General features: G+C 41.0%; 1 protein-coding gene across 1 annotated transcript in view; it reads right to left on the bottom strand.

The window, feature by feature from the left end:
• Positions 1–20,100, bottom strand: part of odad1 (outer dynein arm docking complex subunit 1) — a 47,198-nt gene extending 27,098 nt beyond the window's left edge. Inside the window, exons 1-10 of the mRNA XM_069918643.1 lie at positions 20,038–20,100; positions 19,273–19,356; positions 18,193–18,292; positions 14,939–15,128; positions 13,948–14,070; positions 11,026–11,139; positions 9,870–9,937; positions 7,681–7,868; positions 1,718–1,852; positions 1,131–1,213 (exon numbers count right to left, since the gene is read on the bottom strand). Coding sequence (XP_069774744.1) covers positions 1,131–1,213; positions 1,718–1,852; positions 7,681–7,868; positions 9,870–9,937; positions 11,026–11,139; positions 13,948–14,070; positions 14,939–15,128; positions 18,193–18,292; positions 19,273–19,336 — 1,065 coding nt within the window. The 5' untranslated portion in view covers positions 19,337–19,356; positions 20,038–20,100. The remainder of the gene's footprint in view (positions 1–1,130; positions 1,214–1,717; positions 1,853–7,680; positions 7,869–9,869; positions 9,938–11,025; positions 11,140–13,947; positions 14,071–14,938; positions 15,129–18,192; positions 18,293–19,272; positions 19,357–20,037) is intronic.
• Between the last annotated feature and the right edge of the window lie 4,677 nt (positions 20,101–24,777).

Raw genomic sequence — 24,777 nt, 5'->3', positions numbered from 1 at the left:
ATGAGAGTAAGGTGGGCGGAGAAATGGCAGATGGAATTTAATCCTGAGTTGATTCATTTCAGAGAACCAATGAGGTGAGGTTAACACAATGAATAGCAGGACCCAAAGAACTATTGATGTATTCCTTGATTGCCCAAGGATTCCTGAAGATAGTTGCACCGGCAAATGGCTTACTTATATTCTATGCTCTGGCTAACAAAGACAAGAGGAGGTTGTGATAAAACAATATAAACGCAAGTTAGAAGAAGCACTGGTCACCATACTTTTGGAAGGACGGGATTGTACTGTGGAGAACACAGAATAGTTTCACTGCATGCTGTCTGGGATGGATCGCTTCAGCTAGCAGGAGTAAATGGATAGACTCAATTTATATTCCTTGGAGCAGAGAAGGCTGAATTGTATACCTGATTAAGGTATACAAAATTATGAGGGGTAGAGATTGAGTAGTTAGAAACTTCTCCTCAGCAAGGGTGTCTATAACCAAATAACACACATTTAAGATAAGGGATAGGAGATTTAATGAGGATTTGAGAAAGAATTTTTTCACTTGGAGGGTGGTTGAATACAACCCTGAGTGTATGATGGAGAACTGGAAAATGGGATTTAATAGCTGGCAAGGGCACAGTGGGCCAAATTACCTCTTTCTGTTCTATATGACTCATGTTACTTCTTGACCTCAGGGGCCATATATGTGGGGTTTTCTTATAGTCTCTGTGAGTTTACCCAGCTGCTCTGGTTTTCTCCTACATCCAAAGACATCTTATTATGTGAATTAATGACTAAATTTCCTCTTGGCACTGTGTTGAAATCAAAGATGGTAACCTCTCCTCATTTCCTTTTTCAGATTCAGATAACAGAAACCCTTATCTCCTTCAATCTACAATGATCATAGATTAGATTTATACAAGTTGGCACAATACTATTATCTGAATGACCTGTCTGTGCCATGTTCTATGTACCACATCCAGCACTGAAGCCCCAAGGATGGTCTAATAATATTAAATTCCCCTTTTCTCTTTCTATATTTTACAAGTAAAAGGGTGTCCAGCATTGATGGTCTCTCCCTTTTAACCAGAGTTTCTGAAAAACACTAATCAGTTATTTAAAGAACTGTGTTATGGTAGACTTACATTAGCGATCTCCTCCTGCATTTTCTCAATGTCACTGTTCTGCTCATTGATGTAATTAAATAGTGCAAAGTTACGGTCTTCAACTATCGGAGAAAAGACATATTTTAATGTGGAAAGTAGAATCAGGAAAGGTACACTCTAATCTCTGCAGTTAATGAACTAATAAAACCTTGATCTTTCACAGTACCATTTCCATATTATTGAACAAGCCAGTGCTGCCAAGTTGGGTCTTTGACCTGAAAAGTAAAGTGATTCTCTTCTATAGATATTGCCTAATATCTTGTGTACCTCTAAGATCTTAAATTTTCATTTCAATTATATAATTTTAAAGCATTTCCTGTAACAATAGCATTGCCTGCCAAACATTAAGCAAGATGAAAGGATTAGCTTGCAATTCACCGAAAACAAATAATTTTCATTGGCATCAAAATAAATAGAATGTACAGTCATTCCCTGAGTGACTGGTATTATTCGCATTGCCACAAAATCCATTTCCCACTTGGTGTTTTCTCCAACCCCACCTCCATCCTTTGTTCTGAATTTGCTATTTAACTAAAACTAATGAAAGGCTAAAAGTATTTCCTTACCTTCAACAAACATTGTGACCATTGCATCCAAGTTGTCCTCCCCAGTAACTGCTTGGATCTGCTGAAAAACAGTCTCATATATCTCCACAGCCTCCTCCTTTGGGTCCTTCCTTTTCTTTGCTGGATCATCCTGTTCTGTAAGAGAGTGTTATAAGAGAGCATGTGTCACAGTTCTGTGGTACTGCAGTTCTCAATTCCCACTAAGTCCATTCGCAATAATTATTTCTACTCACATAAGGGAACAAGATCACAGCTCAAAAACAGGCCAGTAGAAGTAATGCTGTGGTATTCCATTTACATAGAATTCCAAACTTTTTGCAGATGATCAATTAACTATGGCCTGTTCTGAGCTCCAAGATGTTCACTTGAGGTTGCCATCTGTGAACAATTTTCTTGGTTCTATAACTTCATATGTATTCCAGCTAGAACAGGTGTGTCACTGTAACCTTTCTACTGGGTTTGGGAAACAAAATCTCATCAGCACAGTTTGAGAAATCAAATTCAATTTTTAAAAATTGCAAACCTATTGGATTGTTTAAAAATCCATCTCATTCACAAATTATTTTTAGAAATAGAAACAGCAATTTGTACTTTATTTGATCCAATGCTTCACCAATATTTTTATTTCCTATCTGAAGTGTGCTATTGGGACCCTCAGTTGTATTATAATCTGAATAGGGCAGTTAGGGGTATAGAGTAACCATTGGTTTTCCCATTGTCACCAACATCCTGAGACTGAGTTATAACTATATAACCAATACAGCATGGAAACAGGCCAATTTGGCCCCTCTAGTCCACACTGATCCAAGTACTCTCCTCTAATCCCACTTACCAGCACTCTGCCCATATCCCTCCATCCCCCTCCCATCCATATACTTATCCAACTATTTCTTAAATGACAAAATTGACCCTGCCTCCACCACCTTTCCCTGAAGCCCATTCCACACAGTTACAACTCTCTGAGTAAAGACATGACCTCTTGTATCCATCTCTCCTACTCTCAATGGGAAAAGCCTTTCCACATCAACTCTATCCCTCTCATTATCTTAAACACCTCTATCAAATCCCCTCTCAGCCTTCTACATTCCAAGGAATAAAGACTTAATTTGCTCAATCTTTCCTTATATCCCAGATGCTAAAACCCAGGCAATATTTTTGTAAATCTTCTCTGCACTCTCTCTATCTTGTTAATATCCTTCCTATAAATCGGTGACCAGAACTGCACACAGTACTCTAAATTTGGCCTCACCAATGTCTTGTACAATTTCATCATTACCTCCCAACTCCTATATTCTATGCACTGATTTATATAGGCAAGCATACTAAAGGCCTTCTTCACCACCCTATCCACATGCACTCCTACCTTCAGGGAACAATGCACTGTTATTCCTAGATCTTTCTGCTCCACTGCATTCTTCAATGCCCTACCATTTATCACATTTGTCTTGCTTTGATTATACTTTCCAAAATGAAGCACCTCACACTTACTAGCATTAAACTCCATCTGCCATCTTTCTGCCCACTCCTCTAAGCAGTTTAAATCCCTCTGCAATCCTTTGAAAACCCTCTTCATCATCCACAATTCCCCCCATTTTAGTATCATCTGCATATTTACTAATCCAATTTACCACCCCCATCCTCCAGATCATTAATATATATAACAAACAACAATGGTCCCAATACCGAACCTTGAGGTACACCGCTTGTCACCTGACTCCATTCTGACAAACAATTATCTACTACTAGTCTCTGGCACCTTCCTTCCAGACACTGTTGAATCCATTTGACCATCTCCAAATTAATACCCAAGGATTTAGCCTTCCTAACTAACTTCCCATGCGGAACCTTATCGAAATCCTTACTGAAGTCCATGTAGACAACATCCACCGCTTTACCCTCATCAACATTCCTAGTCACCTCTTCAAAAAATTCAACAAGATTGGTCAAACACGACTTTCCACGCACAAATCCATGTTGAGTGTCCCTGATCAGACCCTGTCCCTCCATATATTTATATATACTATCTCTAAGAATGCTTTCCATCAATTTACCTACCACAGATGTCAAACGTACAGGCCGATAATTGCTAGGCTTGTTCCTCAAACCCTTTTTAAACAAAGGAACCACATGCGCAACACACCAATCCTACGGCACTATACCCATCTCTAATGACATTTGAAAAATCACTGCCAGAGCCTCCGCTATTTCCTCACTAACTTCTCTCAAAGTCCTGGGGAAAATCCTGTCAGGACCTGGAGATTTATCCACCTTTATATATTTCAAAAGCTCCAGTACTACCTCTTTCTTAATCACTATATTCTTTCTTTCTTTCTTTGGCTTGGCTTCACGGATGAAGATTTATGGAGGGGTATGTCCACGTCTGCTGCAGGCTCGTTGGTGACTGACAAGTCCGATGTGGGACAGGCAGGCACGGTTGCAAGGGAAAATTGGTTGGTTGGGGTTGGGTGTTGGGTTTTTCCTCCTTTGTCTTTTGTCAGTGAGGTGGGCTCTGCGGTCTTCTTCAAAGGAGGTTGCTGCCCGGCGAACTGTGAGGTGCCAAGATGTACAGTTTGAGGCGATATCAACCCACTGGCGGTGGTCAATGTGGCAAGCACCAAGAGATTTCTTTAGGCAGTCCTTGTACCTCTTCTTTGGTGCACCTCTGTCACGGTGGCCAGTGGAGAGCTCGCCATATAACACGATCTTGGGAAGGCGATGGTCCTCCATTCTGGAGATGTGACCTACCCAGCGCAGTTGGATCTTCAGCAGCGTGGATTCAATGCTTGTGGACTCTGCCAGCTCGAGTACTTCGATGTTAGGGATGAAGTCGCTCCAATGAATGTTGAGGATGGAGCAGAGACAGCGTTGATGGAAGCGTTCTAGGAGCCTTAGGTGATGCCGGTAGAGGACCCACGATTCAGAGCCGAACAGGAGCGTGGGTATGACAACGGCTCTATACATGCTGATCTTTGTGTGTTTCTTCAGGTGGTTGTTTTTCCAGACTCTTTTGTGTAGTCTTCCAAAGGCACTATTTGCCTTGGAGAGTCTGTTGTCTATCTCTTTGTCGATCCTTGCATCCAATGAAATGGGTGCAGCCGAGGTAGGTAAACTGGTTGACCGTTTTGAGTTCTGTGTGCCCGATAGAGATGTGGTGGGGGGGGGGGCTGGTAGTCATGGTGGCTGGCTGATGGAGGACCTCAGTTTTCTTCAGGCTGACTTCCAGGCCAAACATTTTGGCAGTTTCCGCAAAACAGGACATCATGCGCTGGAGAGCTGGCTCTGAATGGGCAACTAAAGTGGCATCATCTGCAAAGAGTAGTTCATGGACAAGTTGCTCTTGTGTCTTGGTGTGAGCTTGCAGGCGCCTCAGATTGAAGAGACTGCCATCCGTGCGGTACCGGATGTAAACACCGTCTTCATTGTTGAGGTCTTTCATGGCTTGTTTCAGCATCATGCTGAAGAAGATAGCAAAGAGGGTTGGTGCGAGGACGCAGCCTTGCTTCACGCCATTGTCAATGGAGAAGGGTTCGGAGAGCTCATTGCTGTATCTGACCCGACCTTGTTGGTTTTTGTGCAGTTGGATAACCATGTTGAGGAACTTGGGGGTGGGGGGGGGCATTCGAGGTGCTCTAGTATTTGCCAAAGCCCTTTCCTGCTCACGGTGTCAAAGGCTTTGGTGAGGTTGGTGAGGTCAACAAAGGTGATGTAGAGTCCTTTGTTTTGTTCTCTGCACTTTTCTTGGAGCTGTCTGAGGGCAAAGACCATGTCAGTAGTTCCTCTGTTTGCGTGAAAGCCACACTGTGATTCTGGGAGGACATTTTCGGCGACACTAGGTATTAGTCTATTAAGGAGAATCCTAGCGAAGATTTTGCCTGCAATGGAGAGCAGCGTGATTCCCCTGTAGTTTGAGCAGTCTGATTTCTCGCCTTTGTTTTCACTATAATTTCCATATTTACCTCCTTTGCTTACTTTACCCTGCACAGTTCAATATCCTTCTCCTCAGTAAATACTGGGGAAAAGAAATTGTTCAAGACCTCCCACATCTCTTTTGGCTCCACACACATTTGTCCTTTCTGATTCTCTATTGGACCAATTTTATCTCTCTCTTTCCTTTTGCTATTTACATATTTGTAGAAACCCTTTGGATTTATTTTCACTCTGATTGCTATAGTCACCTCATATCTTCTTTTAGCTTTTCTAATTTCTTTCTTAAGATTATTTTTACATTCAATATAGAACCCAAACATCTCCTTTTTCCCGTTTCTTATATCTATTGTAGTACTCCCTCTTTTTTCGAACCAAGTTTCCAATATCCCTTGAGAACCATGGCTCTCTCAAACTTTTGACCTGACCTTTCAACCTAACAGGTTTATAAAGATTTTGTACTCTTAAAACCTCTCCTTTAAAAGACTCTCCATTTCTCTATTACATCCTTCCCAGAAAACAAATTGTCCCAATCCACCCCTTGTAAATCCTTTCGTATCTCCTCAAACCTAACTTTTCCCCACTCAAAAACCTCAACTCTGGGCCCAGACCTATCCTTTTCCATATTTACCTTGAAGCTAATGGCGCTCTGATCATTGGAGCGAAGTGCTCCCCCCACACACACCTCTGTCACCTGACCCATCTCATTCCCCAACAGTCAATCCAACACAGCTCCCTCTCTTGTTGGTACCTTCACATATTGATATAAAAAGCTAACCTGCACACATTTTACAAACTCCAACCCATCCAGCCCTTTCACGGAATGGGTTTCCCAATCAATATTCGGAAAATTTAAACTCCCCACAATCACTACCCTGTGCTTATTACAAATATCTGCTATCTCCCTACAATTTGTTCTAATTCGCGTTCCTATAATTGTAACTTCCCCTTTCCCATTCCTCAATTCCACCCAAATAGCCTCCTTGGATGAGCCTTCTATTCTATTGCACCTAAGCACCGCTGTAATATTTTCCCTAACAAGTAGTGCAACCCCACCCCCACGCGACCCCCCCCCCCCCCCAGTTCTATCACACCTAAAGCAACTAAATCCAGGAATATTTAGCTGTCAGTCACATCCTTCCTGTATCCACGTTTCACTAATCGCTACCACGTCATACTTCCAAGTGTCAGTCCATACCTTCAGCTCATCCATCTTCCTTACAATGCTCCTAGCATTAAAATATATGCATTTTAGAGATTTCCCACTTTTTATTTCCTGTATGCCCCTATCTTTACCAACAGCTCTCTTCTAATCTTTTGCAATCAACCTCTGTCCATCTTTGTATAGAGCATCCCCCTTTTCTATTACCTGCATTTCCTCCCCTCAAACACTGTCTACAAGCTTTCTCTGATTGCACTCTAACCTTCTCCTTGCTGTTCTCCTTCATTTGGTTCCCTCCCCCCAGCCATTCTAGTTAAAATCTCCTGAGTAACCCTAGCAAACGTCCCCACCAGAATCCTGGTCCCCGTGGGGTTAAAATGCAATCCGTACTTTTTGTACAGGTCTCACCTACACCAAAAATGGTCCCAGTGATCCACAAACTTGAATCCTTGCCCTTTGCTCCACCCCTTCATCCTCCATCTCATTCAATTCCTGCTCTCACTGTCGTGTGGCACAGGCAGTAATCCCGAGATTACTCCCTTTGCGGTCCTTCTTTTAAACTCTCTACCTAACTCCCTGTATTCACTTTTCAGGACCTCTTTCTTCCTCACTATGTCATTGATACCTACATGTACCACGACTTCTGTCTCATCTCCCTCCCCTTTAGGATGTCTTGGACTCGAGCAGCAACATCCTGGACCCTGGCACCAGGGAGGCAAACCACCATCCGTTCTCCTTGCTCTGTCCACAGAATCCCCTGTCTGTACTCCTGACTATCAAGTCCCCTATGACTATGACTATGAGTTATAAAAATGTTTGTCTCATGCAGGCAGTTAATGATTAACTTGTTGCTTTTGTTGGCAAGGCTTTTTTTTACCTTGCTTGCAGGTGTCATGTAAAGTGTCATTTTCACCAGAGCGTTCTTGAGCTTTAGTTCCCATGAACTCTTTCAGCTTCTTGTCATGGTCAATGACTCGCTGGAGTTCTTTCATCTCGGCTGTGTGCAGAGCTAGGTCCTTCTCTGCCTTTTCCTTCAATTGTAGCATCTTTGTCTGTGCCTCATCCCTATAAGCAAACAAGCCACAGTTACTTGGCACCACCTTAACAAGAGGGAAATATTCTCTCTGATCTGTGTTGTGAGTCGTCTCGACAAAATCAATCTCGGGAGTTTGATCCACTGACAAGACCAGTACTCGTGGCTGTATTTCTTTCAGGAAGTATTGGAGAGCTCTATTTTAAACTGCTTCAAACCAATGCTTTGTTTGGATTGTTGATGTTACTTAATGGTTTGTTGAGCAGCTTCATAGTTAACCACATGCTTTTCTCATGATGAATACTAAATTAATGTACCAAAGGGTGTGTCACAACCAGGTCAGATTCTATTCACATCTAATGGCAATCAGGAATCACAAGGTAGCGTTCAGGACTAAGGACCTGTCCATTTGTTTTTCCTGATTCAGCTTCAGCCTCAGCATGTCAGTAATCAAGAGCATTTAATTCAGTACAGACTATGATCTAAGACTGCATTGATCCATATGCCACATCTACTGACTATTTTAATTGGCTGAAATTGCAGAAGATTAATTGCAAATACTTTTGTCCTTTTATTTTAGTTTCCTTGATACTAGATTGAAACACTGCAGTCTACATAACTCAGGTGCCACAAAATACAGAGAAACTCAGCAGCACACATAAAAAGCAAGGACCATCAAGTTATACAGCACTGAAATAGGCTATACACCCCATACTACCCTCGCTGACCAGAAATGTCCCACCTGCCTGTGTTTGGCCAATAGCCCCCTAAACCGATGGTTTTCAACCTTTTTTTCCCACTCACATACCACCTTAATCCCTCACTAACCACAGAGCACCTATGGCATAGGTGATCTGTGGTTCATAAGGGATTATTTAAGATGGTATTGAGTGGGAAAAAAAGAACCACTACCCCAAATCTATCCTATCCATTTATCCATCTAAATCAATGGTTTGCAATCTTTTTTTTCCCACTCACATATCACCTTAAGTAATCCCTTACAAACCACAGTGTACAAATAGTATAGGATAAGTTCCTGTTAAATCTTTCCCCCTCACTTAAACTTATGTCCCCACTTCACAATTCCTCTACTCTGGGTAAAAGGCTCTATGTGTTCACCCGATCTACTCCTCTCATGATTTTGTACACCTCTATGAGATCACCCCTCATCCTCCTGTATTCCAAGGAAAAAAGTCCTAACCTGCTCAAACTCTCCCTTTCAGTCAGGCTCATGAGTCCTGGAAACATCCTTGTAAATCTCTGCACCTTCTGCAGCCTGACATCTTTCCTATAGCATGGTGATCAAAAGTGAGAATTATACTCCAAATGTGGCCTCACCAACATCTTATACAACTGCAAATTGGTCACTAATTTCTATGTGCAAGATTCTAATGTGCTGAAAGCTTTTTTGACCATCCTATCTCCCTGTCATGGATGCCACTTTCAAGGTTCTACATACCTGCTCTCCTTGATCCCTCTGCTCTACTGCATTTCCCATTTCCCCAACAATCACTGTGTTCGTCCAACCCATGTTGGATTTTCAAAATGCAAAACCTCACATTTCTCTGCATCAACCATTCTGCCCAAGCAGTCAAGATACTCCTGCAATTTTTGGTGGCTGTCTTCACTATCTAAGATATGGGAGGGATTAATGGAATGCAGCAGAAGTCTAAAAATCTGGATTTTCAGATTCTTGGGTAGTACTTTTAAAATTCAAATTTAAAGAGGAATAAAGAAGAGATGAACAGGGTTTGTAAATTCCTATGGCATATATATAGTAAATGGAAAGAGGAGGATAGCATTGTCACATTTCAATGATGGCTTGTGCATCTGTGGCGCATGTCAGCACACAAAAGGCCGCTAAATTTTGAAAGTTTTCAAAGTCTAGATTCACGAGTGATCTAATTTTCTGGCATCCAGATTTTTGGACCTACTGTATTTACAATCAGATACCTTAAAGCCATTTAGACTTGATTTTGACAAGGTGAAATGAGCTGAAAAGGGGTGTCTCTGGCATGCAGTGTCATTATCACCTGGCATCATAGGCTGCAGTTGCCATGTCAATCACAGAACCAATTTCCTTTCCAGTCTCAAGAAGCTCCTAATCAAAGTGAGAGAGGGACATCAAATGTCCAGGATTAGATGATGCAGCAGAGATTTTAATAAATCAAATTTTGTTCATGGACAGTAATTTCAACAGCTTCACAGTTCCTTCAGTTAATAAGCGATCAACAAGCAAGAAGAGGACATTCAGCTCCAGAAACTCGCACTATTTAGCCAGAACTTGCACTTCAATGTGAGAGGATAATTGAGCTCCTTTCCAAAGACTCCCAACTCCAGGTTTGGATCCTGGTACTATCCATACTGATTTTATCAAAAGAATGTTGGAGTGGTCTGATGTTGCATTGTCTCTCTGCACAGCATATCAGCTGTTTGTTCCCACAGCACACAGCCAAGTCTGGGATCTCATTCTGTGAAATGGATGGAGAAGCCAGAGATGGTGTTTAAATAATCTCTGGCAAATTGGGAAAACGGATTTGTCAATGTGGACTCACTCAGGGAAACAAAGACAGTGATATCTGGCAGAATGTGCAATTTCTCTTCGACCACAATGTTAAGGCTTCGTGAATTTAAAGCGAAAATGAGTTGGGATTGGCGGTAAATGGTAATCTCTTGAGTGCCATTGAAGAGCACATTGAAAAACAAGGTATTGTGGTGGCTCACTTACCAGCAAGCAAACTGGCTCCAAAAATGGAGGATGTGCTGTAGAAAATGCTGGAAATTAACCTGCACCCAACACAGGTTTATATCTCGGCTAATTACATCACTGATGATGTCACTTCCAGTCCATGTGACAGAAGCAGTGATGTATACAAGCCCATGGAAGCCGGAGGTGTCAGTCTTGCACTAGACTCCAGTGTGTACATCAACTTGACAATGTGCACATCAACATCTATAGTAGCTCAGTATAGAATACTTTGCTACAGTTACACCAATTGTAGCTTGCTTTAGGAGGTGTTGTTTTGATGAGAGATTCAGCATGCACACTGACAAGAGTTGACATCTGTGAAGCTGGCTTTGGGCTATAGTTACTTTCAACCCAGAGAAACATGAGGTACATTTCCCACAAGAGAGTGTGATTGATTTATATATATCAAAGCTTGACAAACAATTGATTTTAAACCTTACTTTTTCCAGCTTTCTGTGGAGCCGCTCAAATCTAGAGCGCTCAACATGCAGTGTGTCAATTTGTTCCCTCAGCTGTCCATTTCTCATGAGCTGAGAATTGAATTTCCTCTGTGCCTGTAAATGAGGAAGAGAAATTGTGGTGAATGTCTGCCAAGCTGCCTCTCTCCCCTCTGACGAGCCTTGCTGTACTAACATTGGCTGTCCATTATCTCTACTGTTACGGACACTCCCCTTGGATATAACTGTATATGCATCTATTGTCTTTCATTATTGTACCATGAGTTTCTGCTAATAAAAGCCATGATTATTGTTTGACCACATCGTCTTTGTCTACTTCATCAACTGGCTGTTTTGGCTGTTAGAGTATCTCAAGACCAAACATGGTATCCATGTATCGCTTGCTTCAGTCTTTCCTAGCAGCTGTCATTTTGATTAAGGGTCCCATTCCAAGTGGAAATTGATGCCTCAGATTGTGCCTTGGCAGGAATCCTTAATCAAAAGGATAGCTGCTAGGAAAGACTGAAGCAAATGATACATAGATACCATACATTAGCTGTACCATGAGCTACAACCTCCAGGGCAATGGGCAGGTTGAAAGGGCTAATGCTAGAAACCAAAAAGGAAACATCCAGGAGTGCTGGAACCCCAAAGGAAAGAAAAAGGCGAACTCCTGAAAAATGCTACTTCTGTGATAAGAGCTGGCACAGACAGAAGTACCTGGCTCGATTTGCTACCTGCAGCTATTGTGGGAAACTCGGCCACTTTGCTAAAGCGTGTAAGGCGAAAAGTACTCCCACAGTAAGAAGAAGAAAAGAAGCACCAAGAAAAAGCATCCTGGAGCTGCAGGAATGGAAAACAACTGTGAAAAGGGGGAATCTTCAGACGAGCAGGCTGAATCGACTTCAAGTGACGGCGAGGTGAGATCCCCTGTGATAGCTTAATTGACTCCAAAACTTGGGGATGTTACGGATTAGAATGGTCAACTATGAAGGGGGAGGTGAATGGTGAGACTCTTGATTGTCTAATAGACTCATGGAGTGCTGACAGCTACATCCACAAAAGAGTTGCCAGAGCCTTAAATTTGCGGAGATATCCAGCGAACCGAAAGATATCGATAGCCTGTAGTGAACTTACAAAAACTGTACAGGACAAGTGTAAAGTTACTTTAAATTTGCAGGGACATTGCCTGGCTGATGTGAGGCTCTTTATTATGCTGGAGCTTTGCACCCCTGTGGTACTGGGGTTAGATATTCAATCTCAGAACAGTGTAATGTTAAATTTTGGTGGGCCACTACCCACCCATACCATCCCCTGCGCTATTTACTGTGGTCTGTCCACATTAAAGATCAAAGTTCCCTCCCTTTTCAGTGATTTATCCCCCAATTGTCGGCCGATTGCCACTAAGAGCCATTCTTACAGCAAGGAGGATCATGAGTTTATCAAAGCTGAGACCCAGAGATTGCTTGCTAGATACTGGTGTATTTTGGCTGTTAGAGTATCTCAAGGCCAAACATAGTATCTATGTATCACTTGCTTCAGTCTTTCCTAGCAGCTGTCCTTTTGATTTTAACCTTTCTTCTGCCGGGGGAAGACTGTGGTGAATGTCTGCCAAGCTGCCTGTCTCCCCTCTAGTGAGCCTTGCTGTACTAACATTGGCTGTTCAATATCTCTACTCTTAAGGACATTCCCCTTGGATAACTGTATATGCATCTATTGTCTTTCATTATTGTACCATGAATTTCTGCCAATAAAAGCCATGATTATTGTTTGACCACATCATCTTTGTCTACCTCATCAACTGGCACTTCAGTAATCTCTGTCAATTATGAGAGTAAAGTTACCAACTTTGTTGGAAGTTCCCACCAGGATCTATCACATCCACTCAATGGCCAATTTGTATGTTGCCTCAGTTTCCTGCAGGCTAACTTTGCCATGCTCTAATTTCCCATTCTAAATTAAAAATCCCTGGAAATGGGTGGTCCCAGTTGATGGATAAAAATATTAATAATCTTAGACCTCCCTTAATGGAGATTACAGGATGCAGGTAGATAAACATCTCACAGAAGGAATATTCTTAATTTGAATATGATAATAAGGCAGAAAGTCCCATATTTAATTATTTTTAGTTTAATCCTATTTGTCTTTTTCTTGCATGATTTTATTTATTTTGTAAGGTGATTTATATAAATGTTTGCATTATGATACTGTCTCAAAACAACAAATTTTGTGACATGTTCATGGCAATAAGCTCTGATTACTTTGTTTCCAGTCCATAGGAAACCCAGAAACTCGAGGTGTGATAGTGACTGAATGAGAACAACAAATGTGCCTTTCATTTAAAAAAAAATCACAAAATGGTTAAATGGCCCCTGGTTCCTCAATGTCTCTGTGCAGATTGAACAACATTGAACAAGATCTTTTGTTAACTGATCTGAAGAATACAGTAAAGTTCAAAATGAATAAGCCAAGGTAATTTGGATTCACTGTTCAATGTTCATCTCCAGATTTATCCATTACTTTTCTCCAATTATCCCTGGTAACACAGCTATCATACATGTGCAGTTCTGTAAACATTCATGACTAGGTCAAGCATGAAAGTACAAATTTGCTGAACTGAAGCTCAATTAGATGCAACCAAGAGTAAAGTGAAAAAGAACAGAGAGCAAGAGATTCAATTTGGGAACTTAAAATTAGACTTTTTGCTAACCATATTAGAATTTAGCAACTTCTGTTATTTTTGACCTCAACAATTTCTGTCATCTTTTATATTTATGTCAGCATTATTTCCTTATGGTCATTCGAATTATGGTTGTTACATCACAGAAAGAAGCGATTTGGCCCAAAGAGTCTGCGCTGGTTTCTTGAAGAGCATTCAGATTACTGGCATTTGCCCATTTCTTGGACACCGCTGAAAATTCTTACCCTGTCAAGACGGTCCTCCATGATCCCAATGTTTTTCTTCAATTGTTCATTCATTGCTTTAACATTAACACCTTTACTCAATCCCTTCTTCTGCTCAAAGATTTTTTGCTCCAAGACCTTTATCTGCATTAAGAGCATGTAAACCACATGAAATCTACAACAGTAATTTGTTGATAAAATAACAATTCCAGCATTGATCTACACATGCAGGCACACACCCATAAATAATTAAATTTCCATGTATGCAGATACAATGTATACTATGCCCAAGGAAACAGTAGCAGAAGAAGCTGCCTCATTAAATATATTCAAATCAAAGTTAGATACATTTTTTGCATAGTCAGGGAATTAAGGGTTATGGGGAAAAGGTACAGTAGGTAGGTGGAGCCGAGTCCACAGCCAGATCAACCATGATCTTATTAAATGGTGGAGCAAGCACTACAGGCCTGTTGGCTGACTCTTTCAATTCTTAAGTTGTTATGACACACACACACACACCTGCATGTTTCACACTTACACATACACAAATAAACATACAACTCTCATAAAACCACTGAATTTTAGGCTATGTTTCTGTGTCCACAGCTATCACAAAGTCAGGATATTGCATTGTCGGAAGGTTTACTAATTGTTCAACCAAACTCAGTGGGTCAAGAGAATCATTTAGGAAGACTGGCGTGTTCCTGAGCACCAATTTTAAAATGACCTGGCTTTGATCATATACGAGGCAAGTAAAGTGTGTCAAATTCTTTCACCTTACTGATTAATCTAGTGACTGTGTAACTGAGCCACAGAGTTTATCCATGTTTATCCATGATTTTATCTGAAAATGGCACATGCATTCACTTGAGCAAGGGCAGGATATGTTTAGAACAAGTAAAATATTCTCTGATCATTACAATCAAATAAATGTCCCAGCCCAGGCATTCTGGCTCAGATTACATTTCCACCAGAAATGGCATTTCCCTCCTATTGATGCCCACATCTTCACCTCTGCCTCCAAATCATGAATTGTTTGCTTCTCATTGGTAATTTGTTCCTCCAGCTTCTCCTGGTAGTTCAGGCTGTTCTGAATACTTTCTGTGTTCTCCTGGTCCTGCTGTTGGTTGTGTTTGCTCTCTAAAAGCCGCAGGTTTAACATTAACTCCTCACGATCCTTTTTCATTTTATCAATGTCTGCCCTAGCAAAGACAAAAGGATCAGGAGTCACAGGCCTTGCAAATCAGCAACTCAAAGAAACTAAGTCTGTTGAAGAGTTACACAAAGATGCACTTAATAACCTTACCCAGTGCAGACAGTACCTAAATTACAGAATCTCTGACTAGCAGAGATCCAACTTTGATTAAATTCTCCCATGTCAAAAATAAATTTGACTGTTGTTCATCCTTTTAAAGAAAAGAAACATCACTGCCACCTAAAAAGGACTCTGATTTTTTTCTTCCAAACTAGAAACTGAGTGATTTATTCCCTATCAATATTCCAAAACAGTACAAGTTCAGACAGAGGTGGGAAACAGATCTGAATATTGAATTGATGAACAAATATGGGCAGATTTGTATAGGATTGTATGATCAATGCTATCAATGTAAGATATAGACTAGTGCAATAAGTTTTTACATCAGTTATATCTTACACCACAGAAATTGAAGAGATGAAATCAGATTTATCAGATCAATGTTTTAGATGAGGTGAAGATATAGGAAATTTTTTGCATTCAACTTGGTCTTGTCCTAATGTTAGGTCCTTTGGGCAGATCTATGGAATTTTTTTGAACAAGTTACAGTAATTGTTTTCCACAAAGTCTGGATTTATTTTTATTAGGGAATATTGAAGGAACAAGACCTAAATTAAAATTCTCAATATCTCAGTTGGAATTTGTTAAACTCGTGTTAGTGATGGCGAGGAAATGTATTGCAGTTACTTGGAAGTCTGATATATCTTTGGATATGCCAAGATGGCATGCAGAAATTCAAAATTGTATTCTGTTAGAAAAAAATTACATATGGTTTGAGAAATAAATATGCTATGTTTTTGCAAATTTGGCCCCCAAATATTCAAATATTAGGATTCTCCTCTGAATGGTAATGAAGAATTTTTTTGATTTATGTTAAATTACACCTCTCTGCACAATCCAAAAACTTTCTCTTTTCTCTCTTTTTGTGCTTATATAACTATAATGTAACTTAACATAAAATTTTTAATGTGGGAGGGGATTTTGGGATGGGGTGAAACCATCATGTATGTAATTTTCAATTTGAAATGTATTATTATATTAATTTTGATTACAGCATGTATGGAAATTTTTAAATAAAATATCTTTTTTTAAAAATCATAAACAGTAGAAGTCTGAAAATCTAGACTGGTCAGGGATTGGGTCGGTCTGGATTTTTGAATTTTCCAGATTCTCGGGCAGAACTTTTAAAATTCAAATTTAAGGAGGAATTAAGAAAAAACGATTGGGTAAATTTTGATTAAATGCAGCAAGCTTCTTTTATCAAACTGAGCAGTTTTAAAGAAAAATAAAGAAGTTGTTTGTTGCTGCTGTGCATCTGTGGGATTTAAGCACACAAAAGCTTGCTAAATTTAAAATGTTTGAGAGTCTTTGAAGAAATTCTCAGCTGGTCCAGATTTCTAGCATCCGATTTTCAGATTTCTCTTTTATAGTAAAAACACAAACCTCGAGGAATTTAGCAGGTAAAATAGTGTATTTCATAGATCAAAAATGAAGCCTCAAGCCCGAAACATTGGTTATACATCTTTATCTTTGTTATATTAAGTTCACTGTTTGACCTGCTGATTTTCTCCAGCTTTGTGTTTTTACTTCAATCACGGTGTCTGAAGACCTTTATGTTTTACAAAAGAATAGAGTAGTCATAGAACACCACACAGTAATCAAGTGAACCCTTTGAGTAGCATAGAGGATATTGCAGAGCACTCAGAAGAAAATAAGGAGGGAATATGAAAAATTGAATATTGGATGGCAATGAAGTTATCATGTTTTGTAAGTTTGCAGATTGCACCAGTGTTGGTGGTATAGTAGACAGCGAAGAAGGTATCTAAGATTTTAAAAAAACAGGATCTAGATGAACTGGGAATGTGGACCAAGAAATTGCAGATGGAATTTAACTCAGAAAAGTGCGAAATGTTGCAGTTTGTAAGGTTAAACCAAGGCAAGATGTCCATGGTGAGTGATAGGGCCTTGGGATGTAAAAATAAACTTGGGGTACAGGTAAAGATTTCAATGAAAGTGGGATGCAGGTGAACAGGAAGTTGAAGGTGGTGTTTAGCATGCTTGCTTTATCGGTCAGTGCCTCTTTCCATGCTGTAGAAACAGCATCTCATTCCATGCTGCAGAACTTTATGAGGCTATGACCATGTGATTTTAGTCATGAGTATGGAAATCGCCCCTGCCATTGTTAGCCCACATAAACGAGAAATGGAAGCATTGACTTCTCACAAAAAAAATTGGTGTATCTTCCCCAGATCTACAACAATCTAAAGCCTTCCCAGAGGAATTCAAAATACGAACATCAGTTAAATATGGAGTCAGAAGTAGTTACTTGACTAAACTCAGCAAAACAATTTTGGAGGGTATTTTAAACTGGGCATTCAATTAATCACTAAATAATCATTAACCTTATACTTCAAGTAATATTTGCAACCTATATGCTCTCAAGGCAATTTGTTTTTCCAAGTTGATAAATCAGATTGTAATATTTACATTTTTATTGCTTTTGGGAGAAATTGTTTGTTTCTGACAAATGGCATATTTTGTTTATGTTTCTTTGGAATAGAACCCTTGAGTAATGCTGTTTTGATACAAAAGTATGATAAAAAGCAAAACTTCCTTTATGATATACTCCTGCAATAGCACTAATCTTTTACTGCCATATTTCATATCACTGATCTTCATCTTTGTTCTCTTTCTCTCCACTTACCTTAATGTTCAGTAAAATCCCTCATTTTGTTCCAGCCCCACCCCACCTCCACCTCCTGTCCTTCAATAGTGATTTCTCTGGCATTTTTCTCAGGAGGTTAAATAATTGAAAGTTTTTCTTTACTTATTAGTCACACTGTGTCAACACAGACAATTTCTATCAAAACAGTATTTCTATTTAAGCACATAAATGCAATTGATAGACCCATCAATTTGCTCGATGTGGGATTAAGAGTGAAATGCAACCATCTTTGGTTATCAGAAGATATTAATTCCATACAATGTACAGGTATCCTAGTGTAACTTACAACTGCTTCCTAAGAAGCTCTTGTGATTCGAGGGTATAGGCCTGGCGATCTCCCTCCATAATTCGAAACTGATGCTGTAGTTTTGCCAACTCACTTTCAGCTGCAAGGAAAAATGAATGGGATCTTTGAAAACAGGTCGAGGATGCACAAGGAAAAAACTTACCTCTATCTGGTATCCCCATTGCCCAAAATACAGTAGGATCCCCATTATCTGGAATTCAATCAATAGGAAACCCAAACAACTGGCAAAAAATTGAGGAAATAAATAAAAATTAAAATAAATAAAATTTTATATCAAAGTTTTAAATTGTAAAAGTGAATGTTTTCCAAAGCAGCACTCAAACCCCTTGGTAAAGATGGTGTGATGGATTATATCATATTTTATGTAACAATGGAAGCAAACATTCAGCCAGCAGAGCGCCCTGGTCATGCCCTGCCGCAGCAGCTGTTTGAATACAGTTTGAGTAAAGTTGTGTTTCAATAAATTGGCATTACCTAGGGTCGAAAACCCAGCTAAGTGTCTCCCTGTCCCTGCCTAATAATCTTTATTTGTATTAGGTAGATTAATAAAGCTTTATCTCTAAACTTAGGGGAGGGTGGGTTAATTATGATGGCCGCATCAATGATATTGATGCTATATGGTTTGATAATGCCAGGAGAGAAAATAAATGGGGGGCACGATTAGCGTAGCAGCGAGCACAATGCTGTTACAACACCAGCAATTGGGGTTCAAATTTAAATTTTGTAAGTTACAGGAATTACCTGATTAAAGTGAACTTTACATATTTAAATACTACAATATTGGTTGTTTTCAAATTACTTTACATTTTGCACTGTCTTTTGTCTTTTAAACTGTGTATTCTTAATGCAGATATATTAGGCATTGTTATAGTGTGTCTCAATCAACCCAAAAATTCACTGATGTGGCATCCACAATCCTTCTAGGTGCCAGATAATGGGGATTCCACTGGATTTATCAAAATGGTTATGATTTTAACATTAGTCTTTGCTGCATCATTTACATCAAGCAAACTATGTAGATACAGATATATATTTTTATTGGGAAAATAAATTTCCTACCAAGCCCTTCCATGTCTCCCTCGCTCCCATTGGAACAGTTACTCAATGCACTCCTTCGAGGCATAGTGTTCTTCCAGCTTCTCCCTGAAATGTAAAAATATTTTGGAATATGGTAGTGAGAACGTTGAACTACTAAAGGAACTGATCACACTGAAACATATTCACGAAACAATATTTATGTATTTATTTGCATATATGAATACTTGTCCTGCACCATATGTATTCTTTGTATATGTGTTATGTCTGGTCATGTGTCTGCGTGTTTTGCACCGAGCACCGAGAATGCTGTTTCGTCGGGTTGTGCTTGTGCAAACTTGACTTTTTGGCCATGGTAGTTATACAGAAGCAATGCGTGACAAACTATATCCAAAACTTTTGTCCTAGTCTTGGATTCAGAATCGTGGAGCATTGGAGAAAATAACACCACCATAACAAAAATTAGCAAGAATTGGCATAGATTCTCGCCAAAGCTTTATTTGAATGTTCTAAATTCTTGGGAAGCTTTTCAAATTAACAAGCCCCAGTAAGAAATAGGACTTTCTGTTCTATTTGCCATAATCGCAGTTGAAATATGCTTGATTATAATGCAAGAATCTTAGCAATAACATGGGTTAATGGAGACTCAGTTAGAAATGCTTATTAGATTTAGATCAGAACCATAGCACGCTACAGCACAGAAAACTCTCGTCTGTGCCGACCATCATGTCCCAGATTATTGTAACAAGTTTGCAAGTCAAAAGCCTATAAGAAAATATTACTTCCTACCTGATATACAGGTTCCTCAAAGGCTGGAACCAACTATGTCCCGGGATCAGCAGGAAATGTTGTTAGCAACAGTCTCTGCGGCTGGAAGCATCAGCCAATCCACAGAGGCTACACTTACTAGTGTGGAACTAGATACAACGTGTTGCGGTGGCTACCGAGGTAGCAATGCATGACGCCTTTGTTGTGCAGTCCTGTCGAGTTTTCAATTAAAGTTGCAAGTAGCTGAAAGGGAATGTGTAACCGCTGCAACAATCTGCTGAAGGAACTCAGCAGGTCGAGCAACAACAGTAGGAGAAATAGAACGGTCAATATTTCGAAGCGGAACCCTTTATCAAGATACCAAGATGTCTTTTGTCTCGCACTGATGCTCAACCCACGGAGTTCCTCCAATACCTGCAGATTCTAGCGTGTCGCTTGTGACTGTTGTCACTGCGGGAAAAGTTGGAAATTTGAGCAGGGTGAAGAATAATACTTTAAAAATGGGAAATGCATACGTTATACACATAAATGGATAAAGATGGAAATGCAGTTTTCTTTCCAATTACATTAGTGTTAAAGTCACAACATTAAGGGCTGCACCAAATTTCAATAAGATCACGTTCCGTCTTTTGCCACAATGTTATTTTTCTGAATTAAAAACCAATGTATTCATATTTTTAATATCTAGAACCACCACAGTCCACTACAGATCAACAACTCTGTAGAGGAGAGAGTGGAGAGCACTAAGTTCCTTGGAGTTTACTTAACGAGTGACCTATTGTGGACACAACATCTTCTCACTTATCAGGAAGGTGCAACAGAGATTGCATTTCCTGAGAAGGCTGGAGCAGAAAAGGCTACCGGCCACCATTATCTCAGCCTTCTACGGAGCTCTATTGAGAGCATCCTGACCGGCTGCATCACAGGGTGGTATGCTTGCTGCAGAGCATTGGATCGGAGACAATCCACAGGACCATAGTGACAGAGCGGATCACTGGAGTCTCCCTCCCCGTCGTCGATGTGATTGTGGTGAAACCACTATTGTATATATTTTCCATATGTAAATGTCATGAACTTTCCTGGTTGACCCTGTTCTCACTGGGTAGATTGTGACTCCTTCCCCTTCCCCAAAAAAGCTGTCATCCCACAAGCCTGCCCCCAGTTTGAGTCCAGGTCAGTGTGAGTGACCAACACTCAGTCTTGGCAATTTCAGTCTCTGTGCAATTGATGGTGCATCAATTTTATTTGCAAGAATTTTTCAGAACATGGACAAGTACATGAAGTTGGATCACATGGAAATCGACCTGAAGCAGCTGACAAATTTGCGCTCTGGCGCCACTGCTTTGAAAAGTTCCTCACAGCCTCTACAGCAGGTATCCAGGATGATGAGGACGCTCCATCTGCTGTACTCATACATCGGGCACCAGGTCTACCAGATGGTCCAGGACTGCCAGACATATGGGGCTGCAATGGACATCCTGAAGGACCAGTATAAAGTTCAAGTGAATGAAGTCTATGTGTCCACGCACTCATCTTACACAGGCAGCAATTGGGGAAAACATTCAACAACTTCATCAGAGCTCTGCAGGATCTCGTGATGGAGTGCAATTGCCAGGCTGTGAGGGAAGAATAGCACACACAGCTGCTGATCAAAGACACCTGGGTAACAGGCATCCGCTTTGACTATGTGAGGCAGAGGCTACTCGAACAGAGACAATTGAGTCTATCTCAGACCATTTAACTGGCAAAGACTCTCAAGTAGCCATTCACAATACTGAATTATTCTCCAATGAACATGTGGCTGCCTCGTGTGGCTGCCTCGTGGAGCCTTCATCTTGAGGGGCAGCATCGCAAGCTTCCTCCTGCTCTGAACTGACCACCGCTGCCATTAGCAAGCACCCAAAGTGTTATTTCTGCGCCCGCGGAAATGCTGCCCTGCCAGGGATGCCATCTGCTCCAACTGCGGGAAGAAGGGACACTTCACAAAGGTTTGTAAGTCCAAAACAATCCCCATGCACACACGCCATGGAGACCGCCACCTGTGATTATGTTGCTTCTGCCTTCTTCCCCTTCTCTTCCGGCAAACTATGATGGTGTCGCGTGCACACTATGTGGAGGGCACCATCTTACTGGACCACCAACAGCCAATGGAACTCCCCAGGCAATGAGCTGATGATGGCATCAGTAACCCTCAATCAGGACAGACCCCATCAACTCTCCATGTCCATGATGGACATCCAGGTAAATGGTAGCCCCGCTGCTTGCCTAATCGACAGTGGAAGTACTGCAACCTTCATTCACCTGGACACTGTACAGCACTACTCCCTTGAGGTGAAGGAAGCCACAATATCTCCATGGCATCCAAATCTCACTCATCAGAGATTCCTGGCATTTGCACAGTAACACTGACTGTCCAGTGCATAGTATTCCAGGACATTAAATTCTTCATACTGCCACAGCTCTGCGCACCCATCCTACTGGGTTTAGACTTCCAGTGTAACATGAAGTGTCACCATGGAGTACGACAGGCCCCATCCTCCCCTCACCATGTGGCTGACTGTCAGCCCCAAACCCAATCTCCACATCCGACATGTGGTCCCTCCACGCTCCGGATCTCTTCCCCACCCCTATTCGCCATATCACCCCTGACTGTAAGCCCATCACCACTAAAAGTGGGCAATATAGCCCCGGGGACAGAGCATTTATTGTCAGAAGTGAGATGCCTCCTCATTAAGGGGGTGATAGAACAGAGTACGAGCCCCTGGAGAGCACAGGTAGTGGCAGTGAAGAGTGGTGAGAAACACCATCGATTACCCGGCTGGATGCATAACCCCTGCCCCACATAACCAACATGGCGAACCAGATTGCACAGTTCAAGGTGTTCTCCACCATAGACCTTGAGTCCACATATCACCAGCCCCCCATTCCTCAGCAGACCTTCAGTATACTGACTTCGTGGTGGATGGCCAGCTTTATCACTTCCTGAGGGTCCCCTTTGGAATCATGAATGGAGTTTCAGTCTTTCAGAGGGAACTGGATCGGATGATGGATGAACGTGGGCTGCAGGCCACTTTCCCATAACTCGACAATGTCACCATCTGCGGCCACAACCAGCAGGATCATGACAGAAGACTCTTGAAATTCCTCCACACCACAAAACAAAATCTGATGTAAAACAGGGAAATGTGTCTTCAGCACACATCGCTTGGCTATACTAAGATCCATTGTGGACAATGGAGTCATCAGCCCCGACCCCATGCACCCCCTGCTAGAACTCCAGCCCTCTCTACTGCTTCAAGACCTTAACCATATACCCACTTACAGTACAGAACAGGCCAGTTCGGCCCTACTACTCCATGCCGTAACAAATCCTCACCCTCCTAGTCCCACTGACCAGCACCTGGTCCATACCCCTCCAGTCCTCTCCTATCTATGTAACTATCCAGTCTTTCCTTAAATGTAACCAATGATCCCGCCTCGACCACGTCTTTCGGAAACTCATTCCACATCCCTACCACCCTTTGCGTAAAGAAATTTCCCTTCATGTTCCCGTTATAATTTTCCCCCTTCAATCTTAAACCATGCCCTCTAGTTTGAATCTCCCCCACTCTTAATTGAAAAAGCCTATCCATGTTTACTCTGTCTGTCCCTTTTAAAATCTTAAGCACCTCTATCAAGTCCCCTCTCAATCTTCTACGCTCCAGAGAAAAAAGCCCCAGTCTGCACAACCTTTCCCTGTAACTCAAACCTTGAAATCCTGTAAACATTCTCGTGAACCTTCTCTGCACTTTCTCTATTTTGTTTATATCTTTCCTATAATTTGGTGACCAAAACTGTACACAGTACTCCAAATTTGGCCTCACCAATGCCTTGTACAATTTCATCATAACCTCCCTACTCTTGAATTCAAATCTCCGATTTATGAAGGCCAACATTCCAAATGCCTTCTTCACCACACCATCTTCCTGAGTATCAGCCTTGAGGGTACTATTTACCATAACTCCTAAATCCCTTTGTTGCTCTGCACATCTCAATAGCCTACCTTGAAAAGGTGCTTGCATTTTTTCTCTTATTATGCTCACTGGGTCCCCAGCTTCGTGGAGAAGGCCTGATCCTTCATCAGGGCCACCATTTTCCTAGTCATCAGAAGCCTGCGAGGGATTCAACCATATTAAAACTGACATCGCAAAGTTGGAGAGGGATGTATCCGACTTTGCCCTGGCTGCCACAATTAACCACGAGCCCTCCAGGGCCCCGAGATCCGGCACTCCTCATCGTTTTTTAAATATTTTTTTTATTTTTCACACTGTGAACCATATCAACCAAAACGTTTCTCATTAAATATACACAGTGGCATTTTCTCCCTTTTTTTCCCCCCTACCCTCCCTCCCCCCTTCCCACCCCCCTCCAAAACCAATAAATATTCAACATATACAATAAAATAAAACCATTAAACAATGTCTTCACACAATGAAAAATAAACAAGAAAACTGCGTCATCTACTTTTACACGCTGGATCAAGCTGTTTTATCTTATCATTTTAAGGGGTGGAGGTCCGAGGCAAGCCCTCTGTGTTATATTCCATGTATGGTTCCCAAATTTGTTCAAATAATGTGACTTTATTTTTAAATTATATGGTTTTTTTTTACAATAGAATACATTTATTCATTTCCTTGTACCATTACTGTATTCTCAGGCTCTCTTCAATTTTCCAAGTTGACATTATACATTTTTTTGCTACTGCTAAGGCTATCATAATGA

Source organism: Narcine bancroftii, chromosome 2 (assembly GCF_036971445.1).
Source record: "Narcine bancroftii isolate sNarBan1 chromosome 2, sNarBan1.hap1, whole genome shotgun sequence".
NCBI classification, from domain to species: domain Eukaryota; kingdom Metazoa; phylum Chordata; class Chondrichthyes; order Torpediniformes; family Narcinidae; genus Narcine; species Narcine bancroftii.
This window is presented reverse-complemented; position numbering and strand designations above follow the sequence as displayed.